The following is a 17,867-nucleotide window of genomic DNA, read 5'->3' as shown; positions in this document are numbered from 1 at the left end:
GGGGGGGGGGCGAATTTCGAGTGTGCCAAATTCCGACGTTCCGTAATTTTTTAACGTTGCCGTCATAATCGTAATTATAACACTACCAATACGGTCATACAATTATACTGTGTTATACGAAATATACAATTGTAACATAATTATACCTTAATTGCGATTTAAGATAATTACAACGTTATTGCAATTGCAGTGTTATTGCAGTGTAATCTACTCTTTCCAAACCAGGAAACCGAAAAATTAGTGCCAACATCGTTCGGGCGAGAAATAGCATTATTGGTGCGAATTACTCTACCAATCTAAAACGCCACGGCATTCACGTGTGACAAATTACTGAACTGTGTTCGAAATTATGACCGGCCCTTTATTAATTTTGACCGAGCTCTGCGGACGATGGCGCTAAAACGCTCGTCCATTCTGCGAAGCGCGGTTGATTGTAATCTTTATAAATAGACGCGTATTAAGCACGAGCGGCTCTCGTGCCAGTATTAAACAATGCGGATCGCTTGTATGGCGGCTCGATACCATTAGTCGAACCCTCGGAACCCGCGATCTGCACGAGGACGACGAGGAAAACCTGGAGATTCACGCGCGTTGGAGATGCGCGCGACCCGGGCGAAAAGCGCAGGATGAAACCGGCAGGAGAGCCCGTCTAACGTCAGAAAATCCAAAATCGTATTATAAATAGAGCTGCCGGAGGGCAGGGAATTACAGAACGGAAGCTATTCATAGCGTTGCAGCCATTTTCCGGGACTCCGTCGTGTTAAACTTAGACGGCCCCGCGCGACCCGGCGAATCTCAGATCCGCGTCGACAGAAAAATGTATTTGGCCGACGATCCGAGTCGGGCCTTGAGCAGGACACAGGCAGAAGATACGTTCAGAGATTTTATTTACATCGGAGAATGTTGTCCGAAGGAAGGAGAGCTTGCGTTCGAAACGCGGCAAGTTTATTTTTAACTTAAATTGCCAAGATGTCCGTAATATCTCGATATCGACGATGCAGTTTTGCATTTTTCGAATCGCGAGATTGATTTCCCCTCGATATTTTCGAGGTATAGATATATTCGAACGAAAATACATGAAATAAAATTGCGCGGATAAATCCTGATTAAGGCGCGCAATTGCTGCGAATATTCGTGGAAAATCTCATTTTTAATTAATAATCATTTTAATCGCGAATTGAACAGCTCTCCGCTTCTGAAGTTGTCAATTTTTATAACGAAATCCGTTTTTGCGCGAGTTTTTAAATAAAAACTTCGTAAAAACATTTTATGATTTTTTAAACGGTCTATTAACAATCTTTTGACTTTTAAATGGACTATTAACAGCCGTACGTGACTGCTATTCCAGCATTATTAACGGCGATTCGGATGGGAAGGATTTAAGTTCAGTGTGTGCCGAGCCGAGAACTAAATATAACTTTCGGACGGATTCGCAAAAACAAGATAATTCCTATCAACGTTGTGCCATTTATCTCGCTATACCTTTGGCTGCTTTTTTTATCGTCGGACTGATGATCAATGGCAATCCCTAAAGCTAACCCAGATCCCCGATCCCTCGACGATTCTGGCTATGCCTAGACAAAAAGCCTCTCGCCAAATAGTAACAGAGTCGAACCTCTAACGAGCAAAATTAATTATGCCTACGATGAAATCAAACTTGAACGTCTTTATATAAAAAATGTTTCTTAAGTTTGAATATGATGACAATTCCTCGTTGGATAAAAAAGTTAAGTGAATTAAAAAATATTAAATTTATAAAATATTTTAAAAAGTAAAGCCTTTTCTTGGCATAGCCATATTTATATCTTCAATTTGAAATCAACGGTGATTTGCAAAAAACATCTCCACGTAAGTGTGTAATATTTCCAGAACGATTCAAAATCCATTATAATAGGATCAATTTTAAAACCATGTCGCCACAATAATCTCCTCTTTGCTTTCACCGTATTTAATTAGCATTATTAAATTTAATTAATTCACCGTAATAATCACCGAAGTATCGTCTGTACCAACATCATTTGATATCAACATCAAATATCTACCGTTTGTTAGAAATACGTGTCGGACAACGGTTCTCTCACAACGGCTCGAGTTGCGATTAGCACAAATGATGTATGCGGCGAGTCCTGTCGCACGCACACGATAACTCCCCGATTTGTTGCGGGGACATGGACATGGACAACGAATAAACCAATAGAACAAGAACTAATGCTATCCCTTGAATTTGTCAAGAGTAGCCTAAACACGAACAGAAATAAAAACACAAAGATAAACAAGTATTGCCAGAAGGAAACTCCCTTATATACGAGTCCATTTACCGATGGATTTGGGGATTCGCTTGCGATCCGGTCTACAGATATCTTACTATCTTTAACAAAGCGACGAAAAATTAGAAACAAAAATAAAAATAAAACAAAGAGATCGCTGTTCGCGGGATCGATTTGCGAGATCCATGCAGCTGTGCCGTGTATACACGCGCGGATCCAATTAATGCCGCACAGTTTCGTAAGAATTCCTGCTCCCCCTGGAGAGTTTCCGAAAGCTTTCGTCGCGGTTACCCCTTCGTACCCTTTCAGCTTCCTCGATCGAAGGGTCTCCCCGCCCCGGGACACCGAGTGCACGTTCTCGAGTACAGGAGCGGTAGTATAGTAGTAAGTGGTAATATAGTAGTAACGGTAATAGTAGTAGTAAACTTGGTAGTACAGTGCTAGTATAGTAGTAATATAGTGGTGAACACAGTGGCCGGAGTGAAGTGTGGAAGTCGAGAGATTTGTCTCGGCGGTGATTTTTTTTTTTTTTTTTCGGCGAGTCGCGGCGTCGAGCTCGACGACGAACAGCAGCGACGAGGACGTGTGCGAGGCCCTCGAGGAGGACGGAGAGAACCAAAGTTCGGAGAACAAGCAATGTCTGAGGTGTTTCCGGTCGCGCCGCTCGCTCTCTGTCGTCGATCGACCTCGTCGACGAACCGGGGGGAGGGAGAGAGGGAGGGAGGGAGAGGAGGCAGAGATAAGGGAATCAAGTGCCAAGTCCTCACTCGTCGCTTCGCGCGCACCTTCGACGTCTCACGGGCTGTCGATCGCGTCCGACAGTAGCGAAATCACGATCGGCCGAATGCGGGTCAGCGCTGCGCTCTCTCTCTCTCTCTCTCTCTCTCTCTCTCTCTCTCTCTCTCTTGCGGCTTATTTGTTTCCCCGGCGAAATTCCACGCGGATTCCACCTCGCGAACCGAATCAAGCCCTTAACTCGCGATTACTTATCTTCTCTTCCGACGCGTTGATCCCTTCGCGCATCGTCTTCAGACGAGCAACGTTATTATTAATCGTTTTCTATCATTTAAGACTGAAGATCTTAAACGAGATTAAATCTTGAATTAGATTAGATCTTAAAGATAGTTTTGAAATGCAATTTGGAGCTAAATGAATATCGTTAAACGATATTCAATAACGTGGAAATGGAAGAGAAAAAATCTTAACATCGCGGGTTAAAGGTTAAACAAGCTTTAAAGTGAATACTTGTTAAGAAAATACTGACTGTTGTTCACACGATTTCTGATACTTTAAAAAATGTTGAAAATATTAAAAATTGTGAGTGAGGTATTTCATGGCATTTTAATTTTTTCTACCGATGTGCCACTTTTTTAATAGATGACCGAAAGACAATTTGTACAATTAAAAATATATAAGTATGAAATATATAAAAAATGTTGCCAAAAATATATTTTTTAACGATTTTTAATGCTCAAAGGATAAAAAAGTTCTTCTCTTCTTTCAATTCGCAATCTCTTCGAAAGAAATCTGAGTGTGTATAATGTCCGAAAATTCAACTATTTAATTTACCCCGCAGGCGAATTATCGTCGTCATTTCGCGTGTCATATGAATAAAACGCCGACCCCCATCCAGCGATCGCGTGGAATAATTACCCCGTCAATCATCGATTAATTATTTAACCCGTTTTGGCCCGAATCGATTACTTCTCTTTGTGCGCCGATTTTTTTCTCGTGACGTGCCGTTAAAACAACATAATACTTCAGCGTATATTCAAACGCGATCTTCGCTTCTCATCACTGAAAATCACGACGTGTGTGACATCTACTATTCACAGACCTACACAGGTTTCAAATCAACTGGGCATTTCGAATATTAAAACACCGGGTCAAAAAACGGGTTAATCCCTCAATGCACACGAGAGGAAATGTCAATGTGCGCGCCGAGAGGAGTTTCCGGTGAGACGTCGGCGCGCGGTCTAGCGAGATCGTATACGGGGGTGCTGAGTCTGGCTGCATGGTTACAGGGGGATGGTAACACTTCCTGTCGCAAACGGGGCTCTCTCTCTTTCTCGACGTTAGTTTGCCACGTGTAGCAAGAAAACATTATTAAGACATACTACTTTCCAGCCCGCTCTTTTTCTTGGCGCAAAGAAAACAACTCCAGATTCACAATGAATACTGACCGGGACGCTGTAGGAGGAGACGAGCGGCCGCGAGTAGGGTCGCCGGGTCGTGTAGAAGTCGCTCTCGTAAACCATGGTGGCTGCTTGCTGGTTCGCTTCTCCAAGTACCGCTAGTTCGTCGGTCGAAAAATCGGGTGCTCGCGATCGGGTGCGCTGACGGATTTTCGATTTCTTCTTTCTTTTTTCTTTTTTTTAATCTCTTCGTGCGCGCGTGCGAAGGGGAAGGATACGCGACGACGATGCGGCCGCGATGGAGGTTCGTACGTGTCTGCTTCCCCGAGAGCGTCGGCACCGCTTCTTCTTCTTCGTCCGGACACTCCTCTCCTCGGGCGTGTGTCCCTCCTCGCCGCGACCGCGTCCACCTCGTCTGCACGCACGTATGACTCCGCGGGAACGAAACGAGAATTGCGTCACTCAGCGCGCGGTTCCCCCGCGCGTCGCTCCTCGAAAGTGCATCCGCGAAAAAAATAGAATCGTGTTAAGGACGTAGCCACCCTCGTCGACGTGGCTCCCCACGAGCGACGTCCGAACTTTAGGAGGCGAGACCACGCGCCAAACGATTCTCAAAAAATTACATTTTTTTGTAGCGATGAAAAGTGTGATATACATAGAAGCGAAACAGAAGGTAACAAAAATTAAGAGTAAAATTAATAAATCCGGAGGATTAATTATGTAAAGAATATAGTCAGATTAAAAATGAGATCTAAAGTGTCGAGGATGATTTTGAAGGCTGAGAGCTAAAATAAAGACTTAAGCACAATTTTGCTGATTGGAAATCTAGCGTTTGGAGTTGCTTATTCTCTCTATCGCATCGAACCATAAATTTTCTTCTTCGATTGATATTCAATTTAACGCGCGTTCTGTTTATAATCCGAAACCCTGCTTTGAGGCCTGATTCGCGGCCAGAAAAATGTATATTTTTAAGAACGGTATTTTTAGAATGAATATACACAGCCTCCACGCATTCTGGAACTGGACAATCGTGTCAAGGTATTCATCGAGACATCCAGAATTCTTTTCGAATACAGGTCGCTACTTATTCCTACCTGTCATGTCAATTTATCCGTGCACTCCATTATTCACAATATTTATATATAACTTCGCTGCTACAAACAACAAGTGTAAGAGATCTCAATATCCATCGCAAAATTGCAGCAGTAAAAAAAAATATACATTGTATATTCTGCAATTTCAACATTAATCTAATAGTTCGCTCTCCAAACTGAAAATATGTAGCGTTATATGTAGCGTGAAGAAGAGATAAATTTCCCAATCGTCTCTTATGATCAATTTTCTGTCATCCAATTCACGTCATTCCCTGAAACGACGAAACGAGCACAATGGAGAATTCGCGAGGAGTGACGATTCCCCCGCGTTTGTTTATTCGCGGCCGTAATGTATACAACGATAAATTCACTTTACATCAGGTATTACATTGGCAGCCCCCCAGGATTTTGCACAATGGTTCCCACACACGTGTTCTCGGGTCCAGTGCCAAAGAATATCCAAACTATGTTCTAATGCCGCGGGGCGGGATCGTCGGATTACCTCGAGATGAGAAAAGCGCGGATCGCGCGAAAATAAAATCGAATCGCGTGACATAGCAATATCGACGCGATCCTCGATGCGAACCCTTCCGTTCTTCTCATTCGACATTATTGTCGAACGGCAAAATTTCGCATCGAGATTTATCGATGCTAGGGAGCTCTCCTCTTGCCCCGTGATCTTGACGGTGCACACAGGACTGCAGAATCCGCGATGAAACATTCGGGCCGAGAATAAACGCAAGCCAAATTCCGAGAATGCAATAAACGATTAAGATACGAGCACGTGAACGGCTGCAATTTTAACAAATCCGCAGGGTGTAATTCACAGCGTTAAAATAATTATATGCAGCTCACTCGAATGTTTGCAGCGATTAGATAATCATACTTTGCGGACTGTCACTCGTGAAAGAGATTTATTCGGCCGACCGCTAGACGAGTGATAAATCGATCAGATATATATATATTTTTTACGACATCTCTCGTGAGTCCAGCATCATAAATCTTGCGGAACGGGGACAAAGACTTCGCTTCGCGTCACCCGAGACAACAAACATTTCTGCGACGATTAGGGGAATGATATATCTCGACCTCACGTGTCACTGTGGCTGTGACTCTATTGTTTGCAGATGACATCGAAATTTAAAGGAATTTTCGAAATTTTCAGGAGACCGACAACGGATTCTTGCATCTAAAGTCCAAGTTTTACATAACAAAAATTATATTCTTATTATATTCAATTCCCATAATTAAAAAACAAGATATCAGATTAGAAACATAAATTGCGAAAAATGTTTATATAGAATTTATATATCTGACAATGAGTAACAAAATAATACAAGTAAAATCATTGATAAATTTCATTTAAATTTTACCCTGATCATCAAAAAATTTATCCCAATTATCTATCTTGAATTCTTAATAATTATCCCTTACTGCTGTATCGTTGCATAAATTTACGAAAGTGTGCATTATATATTAGCATTTTATATATTATCGGTCGCGTGTGTATATACTTTCATAACAGTATTATTAATCCCCGCTTTTGTACATCAGTCTATACAAAATGCTGCATAAAACGGCTAAAACGCGCTTCGTTCGTATGCTTACACAGTAGTGTCGATAAATATATGGCGAACACAGTATATGAAAGAGTTTTAATAACAAAGAAATAAACAACCGTTGCGCAGTTAGCCCTCGCTGGGTCAGTGAACCTTCGGCTTCGCCGACTTCGTTTTCTTCAGCTTCTTCAGACCGCTTACGTTCGTCTTCAAGAGGTTCCAGTACGCCTGTTGGAATTTGTTTACATCCTTGGAATGAATCTGAAAGATGAAAATCAAACGTCTCAGAGAAAGATAGAGAGAGAGGTACGAGCGGCGTTACCAACAGTGTCAACGAAAGATATACGCACAACAGTGGAGATTTTTTTATTACGAAGCGATGCACGAACTAGGCAGAGGTACTCTGTGGGAGTCGGCAAAGGAGGTCTGCCTTTCCTGGGCACCGGTTTATTGTGTCCATTAACTGTGAAACAAAAAAAATTTCTTAATTGCCTTAAATCTCTCAAATACCAAGAAAGGAAGGGAAAAGTAAGGGAAGTTTTCACGAGAAAAGTGTATGTAAATTTAGATCTTTACATCACCCTTTTTTTCTCTGTCTCTCGTCAAAGCTACACAATTCAAGGTTTTAAGGTTAAGAGCTGCTAATTTCCAAATAGTTTAATTAACAGCCCATTTTGGAGCAGGGCATTCGTCACCTTCAAGCTTTGGCGCAACAGATATTTTGAAACGAAAAAAAAAGGGGGATACTCACATCTTTTAATGGTGAGCGACACGGAGCCCGAGAGACGCGACTTGTCAAAGAGTTTGGTTAACTCCGCTAAGAACTGAAACGAAAATTCGCCGGTTAGTCGGTCGTATGTGCGAGAGCAGCGTCGGCGACGAGACGTCGAGTTACCGCGTCGTTCTCCAACAGGACCATTCTGACGATGGTAGCATATGTCAAAAACGCCAGAGCACGTCGAATGTGATCACCCGCTGTTGAGAGGTTAGACGAGGTTAGGAAATGCAGCCGCAGGTTCTTGCTCATGCGACAGGATCGTAAACCACGCGAAATACCTAGATGGTGACCCGCGTATCTAATATTTACGATCTATTTTTTTTTTGCAACTATAAATTAACGAGGACTCGAAAAGTCGCTTAATTTTAGAAAGAAATTTTTGAAGTACCTATTTAAAATTTTTTAAACAAAATTTTAAAATTTATCAAAATCAAAGTACGATTTTGGAAATCGTTAAATTTAAACATCAAAAAATTCATTAGAGATTGTAAATAATTTTATTAATTTTCAAACTTACTTTTGGAACTTAACAGTTTTTTCGCTCTTCAAAATTTTTAATAATCGAATTTAAAAGTTATCAAGCTCCAAAAGTAATTTATTTTGAAAATTAATAAAATTACTTGAAATTCTGTTAAATCCCATTTAATTTAAAAACTAGATCTTATTTAATTTTAAAAATTTCTAATCCTATTTTTCTAATCGGTTTTCCGTTTAGTAGTTTCCGTTTTTCTTTGCCGTACAAAGAAAAAGGTAGAAAATGATTTTGCTCGCGATCGCAGAAATATGTTAAAGTCTAGCATAAGGCGGTCTTCCCTTCTCACTCTCAGTACTTAATGGCCAATGTGGCTGCCACCTCATCGTGATGCTGTGGATGTTATGTGAGAGCGGAACATTCCCTTGGTGACACCGGAACAACGTTTCTGTTTAAGGTGATTGCTCGAGAACGAACGACGAGCGAAAAATGATTCGGGCTCACGTGAGGGCCCTCCTGGCGATTCTGCTGGTCGCCCAGGTTCACGGCATCATGTTCTACCTGGAGCCGAACAGTCATAAGTGTCTGAAGGAGGAGGTCCACGCGAATGTACTTGTCACAGGGGAATACGAGATATCGGAGGCGATGGGTCAGAAGACGAATTTTGTGGTAGGTAGATCCTGATCGACAATTATTCATTCATCCTTCACCGAAATATTCTTCCGTGAGCATTGAGCGTGCTACTTGACGCTGGTCCTTCGCGGTTCCATAACAGCTGTGACAGAACCCACTGTTTACTTCTTGCCTGAAATCGCGTTTAACATTAATTTTACATCAATGACTTTGTTTCTCACAGATTCAGGACTCCAAAGGACATATATTGTCTCAAAAGGAGGATATTCCCTATGGAAAGCTGTTGAAGTTCTCCTTTGTAACGGAAACTTATGATACCTTCGAGATATGCTTTATTTCACGCGTTCCAAGCCGTACGTATGTTTAATTTTTAATTTAGCTTGTTGGATCGTTTTGCCATGGTACAATTTAATTAAGCAACAGAATGGAGAGATATACTTTAAAAATTATGTAAAAGAATATATTCTTATATTAAACATAAGAGTTATATTAATTACAATTTCTTTGGGAAGATGTTATAGGCTAAATTTGATACGAAAATTATTTCAGATCAACGTGGTGTCAAGCAAGAAATTATGCTGATCACGAAACGTGGCATTGAAGCGAAGAGTTACGAAGGCGTAAGTTTACGTGCCATTATACATATTTGTTCCTTAAAAAAAAAAATTTGCTTAATCTATCATATCATCGGGGATTGAAAGAAACTGTCTGACATTACTTTCTTTTTATATGTGGCTTATTTCCGCGGCGCAGTTGGTAAAGTAGAGTTTTTCCGATATTGTGTTCTCGTTGGCATGCATTTTCTCACGAACTTGTGCATTGGCAGTCAGCCCTGGCTGCATTCGGAAACGCTATCCTGAGGATAGTTTCCTATAGTTAGGGCTGGTTGGTTCTACCTTTGGATAAATCATGTAATAATTTACCTAATGGATAAGTTTGTTTGTAAATCCAGTGCTGTTGACTCTGCAGACATTTATCCATTAGATAAATTAGCACGTAGTCAATTCGAAGATGGAACTACTTGTCTTATTTAGAACTCTACCCCCAGGGTAATGTTTCTTTAGAGCTAAGCTATTAGAGCGCAACATAGTTTCATCTGTACATGCTTTTATGCGCGGATGTTCCGTTAATGGGAAGAGCTGTTGGAATTATTTTATTCACGCATTAATTATAATCAGTTGTATTCTCCAATTGAATTTACAGTTATTAAAATAAAATAAAAATCATACCGTACAATTTTTTTTTAAGTATAAAACATTTTTTTAAATAGTTAATGGTACATCCATATATTGCAGCATAACAGCAGCATAACAATGACACATTTTGATGCCGAATATTTTGATTCTTTCTCATTAATACTAAATTGTTCGTTTCTTTTTCAGTAATAATAATATAAAGATATGAAATATGATTCCGTTATATAATATTCTTAAAATTGAAATATTTTTCCTATTACAGTTGGAACATTTTTTTATTTATAAAAGAATTTGAAGAAGCATAGGCTGAAATATTCGGTATCCCTTAAATATTTTTGAGCGAAAGTTGTACGATTTTTTACTTGTGTATGAGACAAGATTTTTTTTAAATAAACGAGAGCTATAGATAAAGAACACTCAGTATAATTAACTGATTTTATCGCTCAAAAATCAGAACCACTGCAATCAGACTTCGTATATCACACTGTCTAATATAATCTTTTTTTGCTCTGTGCAAAACACATACACGCAGAGAAATTATTAATTATTTGGCTTTAATTCTATAATTGTTGCGTTCTTTGTCATTGATTTGTCTCGATTATAACACGCAATACTAACGAGACCGCTGAAGTTTCCGTCGAGAATGTCGTCGCTTTCAAATGAAAATCATCTTCCTCGTTAACAGATCGGCGAAGCAGCCAAGTTGAAACCAGTAGAAGTGGAATTGAAACGGTTGGAAGATTTGTCGGAGGCGATAGTGCAAGATTTTGCCAGAATGCGCAAGAACGAGGAAGAAATGAGAGACACAAACGGTAAAAAGAAGTTAATTTTTATTCCACAGTAAATAGTGGAAAAAATAATTTCGTTAAAAAGATTATAATTTTGAATTACAGTGATAATTCGTTGTCATAATTAAATTGATAATTAAGTAATTCTGAAATGCTTAGTACACTGCTTAATGATCTGGTCTCCTTTTGTGATTTCAGAGGCCACGAATACTCGAGTATTATATTTCAGTTTATTCTCGATATGCGTCCTCTTCGGCTTATCCGCCTGGCAGCTCTTCTACTTCCGACGCTTCTTCAGGATGAAGAAACTCATTGAGTAAATACATTTGTAACAAATAACACGATGTAAAAAATACACCTTTGAGTTTTTCATCCTTGTTATCTGTAATTTCGTAAATTTCAATCGTGGAACACTTTTTACACATTCGTCGCAACGTTCGAAAAGTATTCTTCAAAAGATTATGCAAAAAAAAACGCATTACAATCATATTACCTCATTCAAATTAATGTAAAATATGATAAGACCTCATCTAGCTACACATCGCGTATTATACATCACATTATCGAGAACTCATTATTTAAGCAATTGTAAGATAGAAAATTTCTTAAATAAAAGCATACCTCGATGGTGAGATAAATGGATCTTCAAAGTCTCTCATTACCTAAGAAGGATATGTTAATATATTATGTATAAAATCACTTGTCTCAATATTAAAATGTCTAATGTTATAAAATCACTTGTCTTAATATTAAAATGTTTAATGTATGTTCTTTTTATGTACTTATAAAGGCTGCGATATATTTTTGATGATATATAGTTTAATGATTGTATAAAATAATGCGTTTTATCATTGTTTTAACATTTTATTTATAAAATAGAACAACTTTGTGGGAACACACAATAAATGGCCTAAAAAAATACAATGAAGAAACATTACATTGGAAGACGATTTATTTGTCGCTGATTCGAAGGCGGACGCCTTCGGGATTGTGTCTTTGCGGTTTAAACAGTTATCCGTTTGTACATGCGGTCTTGAAGAATATTTAACTTTGTCTATTGTAAATGCTCTTACTCTTTCATTTTTAGAACCTGAAATTAATGGCACACACGCGAGATGAACACAGAAATTTTTAAGCGTGATTTTACGTTCTCTTAATGCTACGATAATTTCATTTTTAAAACACCTAATGTCCTAATATTTTTGTGTGTGAATACACTATTATCTATAAATGGACGCCATGATTAAACGAGGTTTTCATAAATAATTGTACATCCTAATGAAACGTTTATCGTTTTTCGAAAAAATTATATATGTATATTCGAAAATATAATATATATATATATATATAGGAAAATATAATATAAATCTAAATATGAATTAAATAACTTTGTTTTTTTATCACAAGGTGGACAATTAATAAAAATAGAGTTCCACGTGAATGACAATGATTCAAGCTAGGCACATTGTAGATACAGTACACAAGAAACAGTAAGCTTGCGGTAATAAAATCACATATAACGCAATATTACGACCGTTATCTATAATGATCAATTTAATCCGGTGATTATATTAGAGCAGACACTATTCGATAATCACTAATAATGTCACAATAATAGAGTTGGAATTTGAAACAGTCGTTTCTATATTACATATTAATACATTTATTTATTACCGCAATAAAGCTATAACTCGAATTTTCACTGTCATTACGCTTATCACTTTTAATTACTACGTTTCTCGTCTATCGCAGTAGTATCTGCGCTAACCCGATAACAATTTGTATAGACTCATGGCTACGTGTTTACGCATAACGTATACTAAACTGGACATTATGCAACAATGAATTCGCTTTAACGCTCTAAAAAAATTTATATTCTCGGATACCATTCATTAACGATGTTTCAAAATACGGGAATTCAAGAAGATATATACATGTATAGAAAATGATAAAAGTTTAAATTGTAGATTATTGTCGATTGTTGTTATAGATTAAAAACGTATAATTTCGCAATATTTCTATAAAATGTTTTAATTATTATCCTGTTACGATATCCTCGCTTTCTCACTGATTTTCAGAGTTAATTCATTACTGCATAATACCACCTCTAAATTACTACCGTTTACCTGAGATTAAAGAGTTCCACTAACAACAGGATCGAGAATTTTCCGACGATCTTTCCGACGATGCTATTCCTCGCCGTTTTGTACATATATTTGTTAGACCACTTTGTTTCTACATCTAATAGCAACGACAACAAAAATATATCTTTAGACATATATATATATATATAGCTTTCTCTCTTATCTTTTCTTAAAGCCAATCGTACCATTGTCTATTTACACCGAATTTTTCAGTAAATTCGGCTGTCAATTTTTCCATAAAAATATTGGTCTATTATATTCGAAACTTCTACAAACTCTCAATATTAGGCATCTCGGCACTTAGGCGCACTAAATCTCTATCTATTAAAGTAAAAGTCTGAAAGTTCTACGAGAAGTAAACGCTTTTCAATACTGTCTGACTATTTTTTTTTTTTGTAGGGACTCTATTAATCAATTTAGTTTCGAAAAAGTTATACCTTCTTCGAATACACACGTGGCTCAGAGGAACAATATTTCCGGCACACGGGATATATTCGGGGATATAAGTCCAAACTGGACTGGAATAACGGGTTATGAGGAGTATTGTCGAGGCGAAAACTACTCGTTCCAACCACAGAAGCTCCGAAGGCTCGTTGTTGGCGCACGTTACTGGCTCGGCGACTGCCGTTCGAAATGTCAAGCCTTCGCATTCTGACGCTTCATGTCGTTCGGTATCAAAGTCGTGAGCAAAACGCCAACTGCGAGGACGACGCACAGCGCGACGTTTGCCCACAAATCACCCCATATGTTGAGCAGGCAGCGATAGAGCGGGGTGAAGGCGATGCCGAAGATCTGCACGACCGCGTTCAGCAGACCCGTCGACGTGCCTTCCGGCTCCGGGAACGTGAGCTCCGCGGCGAGCTCGAAACCGACCGGTAGGTAGCCAGTCATGAAAAAGCTAAAAAATATATAATATTGTAATAAATAATACAGATAAATAAAATTTCAAGATAGTCTGAAGCCAAAAATGCTTCATTATGCTTTTAGAGACTGTGAATTTTTTTAAAAAGGCTAAAATAAATTTTAACGGAGAGAAATCTTTTAACAGAATTCAAAGTGTAAAACGTCTAATAGCAAACTCAAACTAGAATAGTAGAATTAAACGTGACATAAGTCAATAGAGTATCTCAAAAAGTTTTGCGTCTAACAAAATTAATCTAGACTTTACCCCAGAATGCCAGCCGTGATGTAAACAACGAATATTCCCACATTCTTGTCCAATGTAAAGGTGAAGATTATCATACCAACCAATGACATAATATACACTCCTACCGTTGTCCACCTGTAAATTCGTATTTTCAACGTATTTCAGTCGCATACATTTGCATCCATTAAATAAATCGAGAAATTGATTCAAAACAACTTGATATAATATTTAATAGAAATCAAACCTCTCTCTAATCGTAATTGTAATGATATAATAATTATTATAATTCCAGTTTAATTTGCTGGTTTATGTGAGAAAAGAAACAAATTAATTTATCAAATTACTACCGCTAAATTACTACTACGTTAAAGTAAAATTCCACGATTCGACATTATTCCGTAAAATAATGATCCGATTACTCACCAGAACTTGTGTGTTTTGTCCAATAAAATACCGCACACAATGGAGCCCATCATGCCAGCGCAAACTATAGTTAAGCCGATTCGACCAGCGTCCTCTTCACCATCCTAAAAAAAAAAGAGGCAACCGCTACCTGTTAATTCTTCTCATTATGCAGAGATATAATTGAGAAGCTGAAGCTATTTGCAAATAGTGAAGAAAAAATACAAACTTTTGTAAGAAGTTTCACGTACATCGATAATTATAATAAATACAATAATATTCATAATTGCTGAAAAGCGAGTCGGGAATCGAGAAGAGAGTACGCGCAACCATTGAATGAAGTGCTTACCTGAAACTGTTTCGTGACGAGTCGATTCAGGAGAGTGCTTATAGCGTAAAAGGTGCCGACGTTGATGCCGTAGCTGACTAAAAGTAACAGATAACCGCGATTCGAGAACAGCCTTTTGATGGAGTCAAAAAATTTCTTCACTTCCCCGGTGCTCTCGGACTTCTTCTTTCTTTGCACAGCTTGAGCTGCACTAGGTGGTAAAGGCGGTGCCGACTTGAAAACTACAAATTATCGGTTTCTATTATAAGAGCGAAAGAAAGAAATGGAAGATACGGCCGCTTAACGACACAATCCCGGAATTGATTAAATAAATTTCGACTTGCAAAACCGATTCCCTGTTCATGAAAAATATACATATAGATATGCATATACTTTCTTTGATACTTTACTAATAGCAATCAAATTACTAATAACATAATAATAGCATGATACATATATAAAATATAAAACATATGAAATAATCTTTTTTTATATAAAATTTTGCAGGAAGAATATTGTCCCTGTTTAATAATTTTTTATTAAATAATTTCTATTCAATAATTTTCCTTCATTCTTAGTCTTCAATTTTATAATTTTTTTTTGTGATAAGTATTTAGAGCCAAATGTCAATTATCTTCATTTGCATGTATAATAATAAGTCATATAATATATTTTTTTAATCTTTTAACTTCGGATTGCGAGATTACATAATCAGATAAAAATTATATATACATACGGATTAATATAAGAATTAGCGTGATCGTCGTGAGAGCCGCAACGGAGTAGAACATACGTTGAAGCCCCCTTTCGATATCGTAGTTCTCCTTATTTTGTACTAACATCGGTGGGAATAAGAAACCAATGGCTATTCCCAACTATAACAGAAATCCGAATGACGAACGCTCTAGAGAAATTGTCGTCGAGCTTCAGGAAAGAGGCAGAAAAAAAATATTTGCTGTGTAGATCTCTCTCAATTACGATATACGTGGCAATATCTGCTTTGAAAGCAGAATGTACTATTGTATGCTTATATCAAACAAATTACTGTCCATATGTATCTTTACAAGTCGTTACCGAAATATTTGTATTATGCATCTTTTTAATAATTGCAAAAATCTTATATTAGAAATTAAAAGCATTAGAGAAACAAAAAAGACGTGGGACCAGATATATGCTTTTCTCTTTTCTGAAAATTCTGACGTCAGCGTGACGCGCTGGGATTTTCAATTACAGACTCGCGGTCGCGATTGTAAAGATGCGTGCACGCTAATATCGAGCCGAAAACCGAGCATGCGTCCACATTATCGAATCGAACCTCTGCGGAAGTTCCGCTGGAGGCGGTTCGCCTCCCAATAATTTGGACGCACCTTTAAAGCGCATCGGATTGAGCTTCCGTTTTATCGTGTTGCGAAATCGGTGTGCAATTAAGGCGCGACGGATTCCCCGATAAAGCGCGACCGCGACGGCTGATAAAATGATAGCGCGACGGCACAGCCCGCGGCACCTTGGATTAATTGAATCCCTCCGCGGCGTAGAGTGAATCTCCCTCCCTCCCTCCCTCATCTCCCCTACCATCCTGTTGTCAGTCCGCTCCTCCCCATGGACGATGCTACGGTCGTTCGTCTGTTCGAGGTAGCGAAATTAAACGTGGGTGCCCACTTCGACTCGGTTTCCCACCTAATCACGTCGCAATTTATATCTCCCGAGGCACCCTCTCGTCGATCAGAGCGAGTACTCCAGACTGTCACTTCCGTTGTTCCGCGCGCGGGACATCCATTCTCATTGTCCCGCACGCACGTGACACGTGTCGCCCGGTGACAATGCCGAGTACCTGTTCTTGCGTTTTTTTTTTAAATAAGTGTCACCGCTCATCGACGTTCGGCGATGTGCGGTGTCGCGGAAAATCGGGCCTTATCTAATAATAATAGCGGGTATTCAACTTCGAGGAAAACGAGCTTGCGCGAAGATTCTTCAGAAATTTCCAAGGCAATGACATTTCGATTAAAATTGCATAGAAATTAGATAAAGTTAAATTATTCATTTAGGTAAAGAATTCGATGAAAAAGTTTAATTTTTCAGTAAATTATGAAAATATGAATTTTTCGAAATAATGTGAAATTAAATCAGATTGCATTATACGTTCGATAAAAATGGAAATTTGTTGTACGCAGATATGCAATGAATTCGGAAGTTAATTTAATGAGAGAGAGAGAGAGAGAGAGAGAGAGAGAGAGATGTGGGATATTATCATTTCAAGATACTATAATTTTATTTCATACGATAATTAGAATTATTAGTAATCTGTATTTGTGTGCACGAGGAAAGAGAGGTACAAGATATTTAATTAGCGTCGCGGGCGTAAAGAGCGTCGAATTTGTTTGACTTATTATCGAATTACGATGCTACATTATCTCGCACTTTGATCCGGGTAATTAGAGCGACTTTATTACGTGGATTAATCAATTTGCAAGTTTAGCACGTTGTGGGCGGGTGATGTGTTACCTTTTGTTTCTTTCTCGTATAACCTCACGAAGATATTTCCGCGAAGATAACACATAGTAGACGCAAAATGCATAGCAATGCAAAATTAAATTCTCACGCTACTCAAAAAGCAGAAGATATATTACTCATCACTTACGCTTCACGTTGCTTATACATTTTTTTTTTCGTTTCTTATGTATTCTTTTTTAAGAAAATTCTTGATTTTCTAAGAGAAACTTTGAAAATAAAATAATTCACCTGAACTTTTAATTCGAAATAAATGTCAAGTCTGATTGACAAAAGAAATAAATTCGAGAGAGGACATGAGGAAATTAGATCGAAATTCTCAAGACCAGAGTTTGAATATAAATTTTATCCTGGATATACTCGCGTCATCAATTCTCTACACGCAGGTGTTAGAGGACTGATGACGCGCAACACCT

The 17,867-nt window shown here is 38.3% G+C and overlaps 4 protein-coding genes across 11 annotated transcripts in view; 1 reads left to right on the top strand and 3 right to left on the bottom strand.

The window, feature by feature from the left end:
• The window catches only part of LOC105455475 (proteoglycan 4-like), a 28,750-nt gene extending 23,891 nt beyond the window's left edge, over window positions 1-4,859 (bottom strand). For 3 of the 4 annotated variants that reach the window (XM_011698830.1, XM_011698832.1, XM_011698831.1), the window contains exon 1: window positions 4,451-4,856. In XM_011698830.1, the coding sequence (XP_011697132.1) occupies window positions 4,451-4,525 (75 nt within the window). In that variant the 5' untranslated portion in view covers window positions 4,526-4,856. Of the gene's footprint in view, window positions 1-4,450 lie in introns of all 4 variants that reach the window. The other variant, XM_011698833.1, reaches the window with a different exon arrangement.
• Window positions 4,860-6,697: 1,838 nt separating this feature from the next.
• LOC105455474 (signal recognition particle 14 kDa protein) lies at window positions 6,698-8,112 on the bottom strand. Its single transcript, XM_011698828.1, has 4 exons — window positions 7,951-8,112; window positions 7,807-7,879; window positions 7,406-7,518; window positions 6,698-7,316 (listed from the first exon to the last, which is right to left on the bottom strand). Exons 1-4 carry the CDS (start codon window positions 8,080-8,082, stop codon window positions 7,200-7,202), a joined length of 435 nt encoding a protein of 144 aa, XP_011697130.1. The 5' UTR covers window positions 8,083-8,112; the 3' UTR covers window positions 6,698-7,199.
• Window positions 8,113-8,640: 528 nt separating this feature from the next.
• Window positions 8,641-11,656, top strand: LOC105455473 (transmembrane emp24 domain-containing protein bai). 2 transcript variants are annotated; one of them, XM_011698826.1, is made up of 6 exons: window positions 8,641-8,974; window positions 9,162-9,291; window positions 9,488-9,558; window positions 9,692-9,694; window positions 10,820-10,946; window positions 11,121-11,656. In XM_011698826.1, the coding sequence occupies exons 1-6, from the start codon at window positions 8,795-8,797 to the stop codon at window positions 11,240-11,242; spliced, it is 633 nt and encodes a 210-aa protein (XP_011697128.1). In that variant the 5' UTR covers window positions 8,641-8,794; the 3' UTR covers window positions 11,243-11,656. The 2 variants fall into 2 exon arrangements, with proteins under 2 accessions (XP_011697128.1, XP_011697129.1); XM_011698827.1 differs by lacking the exon at window positions 9,692-9,694 and having other exon boundaries at window positions 8,642-8,974.
• A 109-nt stretch (window positions 11,657-11,765) lies between these two features.
• LOC105455470 (uncharacterized MFS-type transporter C09D4.1) overlaps window positions 11,766-17,867 on the bottom strand; it is a 57,372-nt gene continuing 51,270 nt past the window's right edge. For all 4 annotated transcript variants that reach the window (XM_011698815.1, XM_011698816.1, XM_011698814.1 and 1 more), the window contains 5 exons: window positions 15,680-15,818; window positions 14,965-15,185; window positions 14,637-14,740; window positions 14,235-14,348; window positions 11,766-13,964 (listed from right to left, as the gene is read on the bottom strand). In XM_011698815.1, the coding sequence (XP_011697117.1) occupies window positions 13,703-13,964; window positions 14,235-14,348; window positions 14,637-14,740; window positions 14,965-15,185; window positions 15,680-15,818 (840 nt within the window). In that variant the 3' untranslated portion in view covers window positions 11,766-13,702. The remainder of the gene's footprint in view (window positions 13,965-14,234; window positions 14,349-14,636; window positions 14,741-14,964; window positions 15,186-15,679; window positions 15,819-17,867) is intronic.

This window comes from Wasmannia auropunctata, unplaced genomic scaffold (genome assembly GCF_000956235.1).
Source record: "Wasmannia auropunctata unplaced genomic scaffold, wasmannia.A_1.0 LD335903.1, whole genome shotgun sequence".
Taxonomy (NCBI): domain Eukaryota; kingdom Metazoa; phylum Arthropoda; class Insecta; order Hymenoptera; family Formicidae; genus Wasmannia; species Wasmannia auropunctata.
Note: the sequence above shows the minus strand (reverse complement) of the source record. Positions and strands in the feature narration are given on the sequence as shown.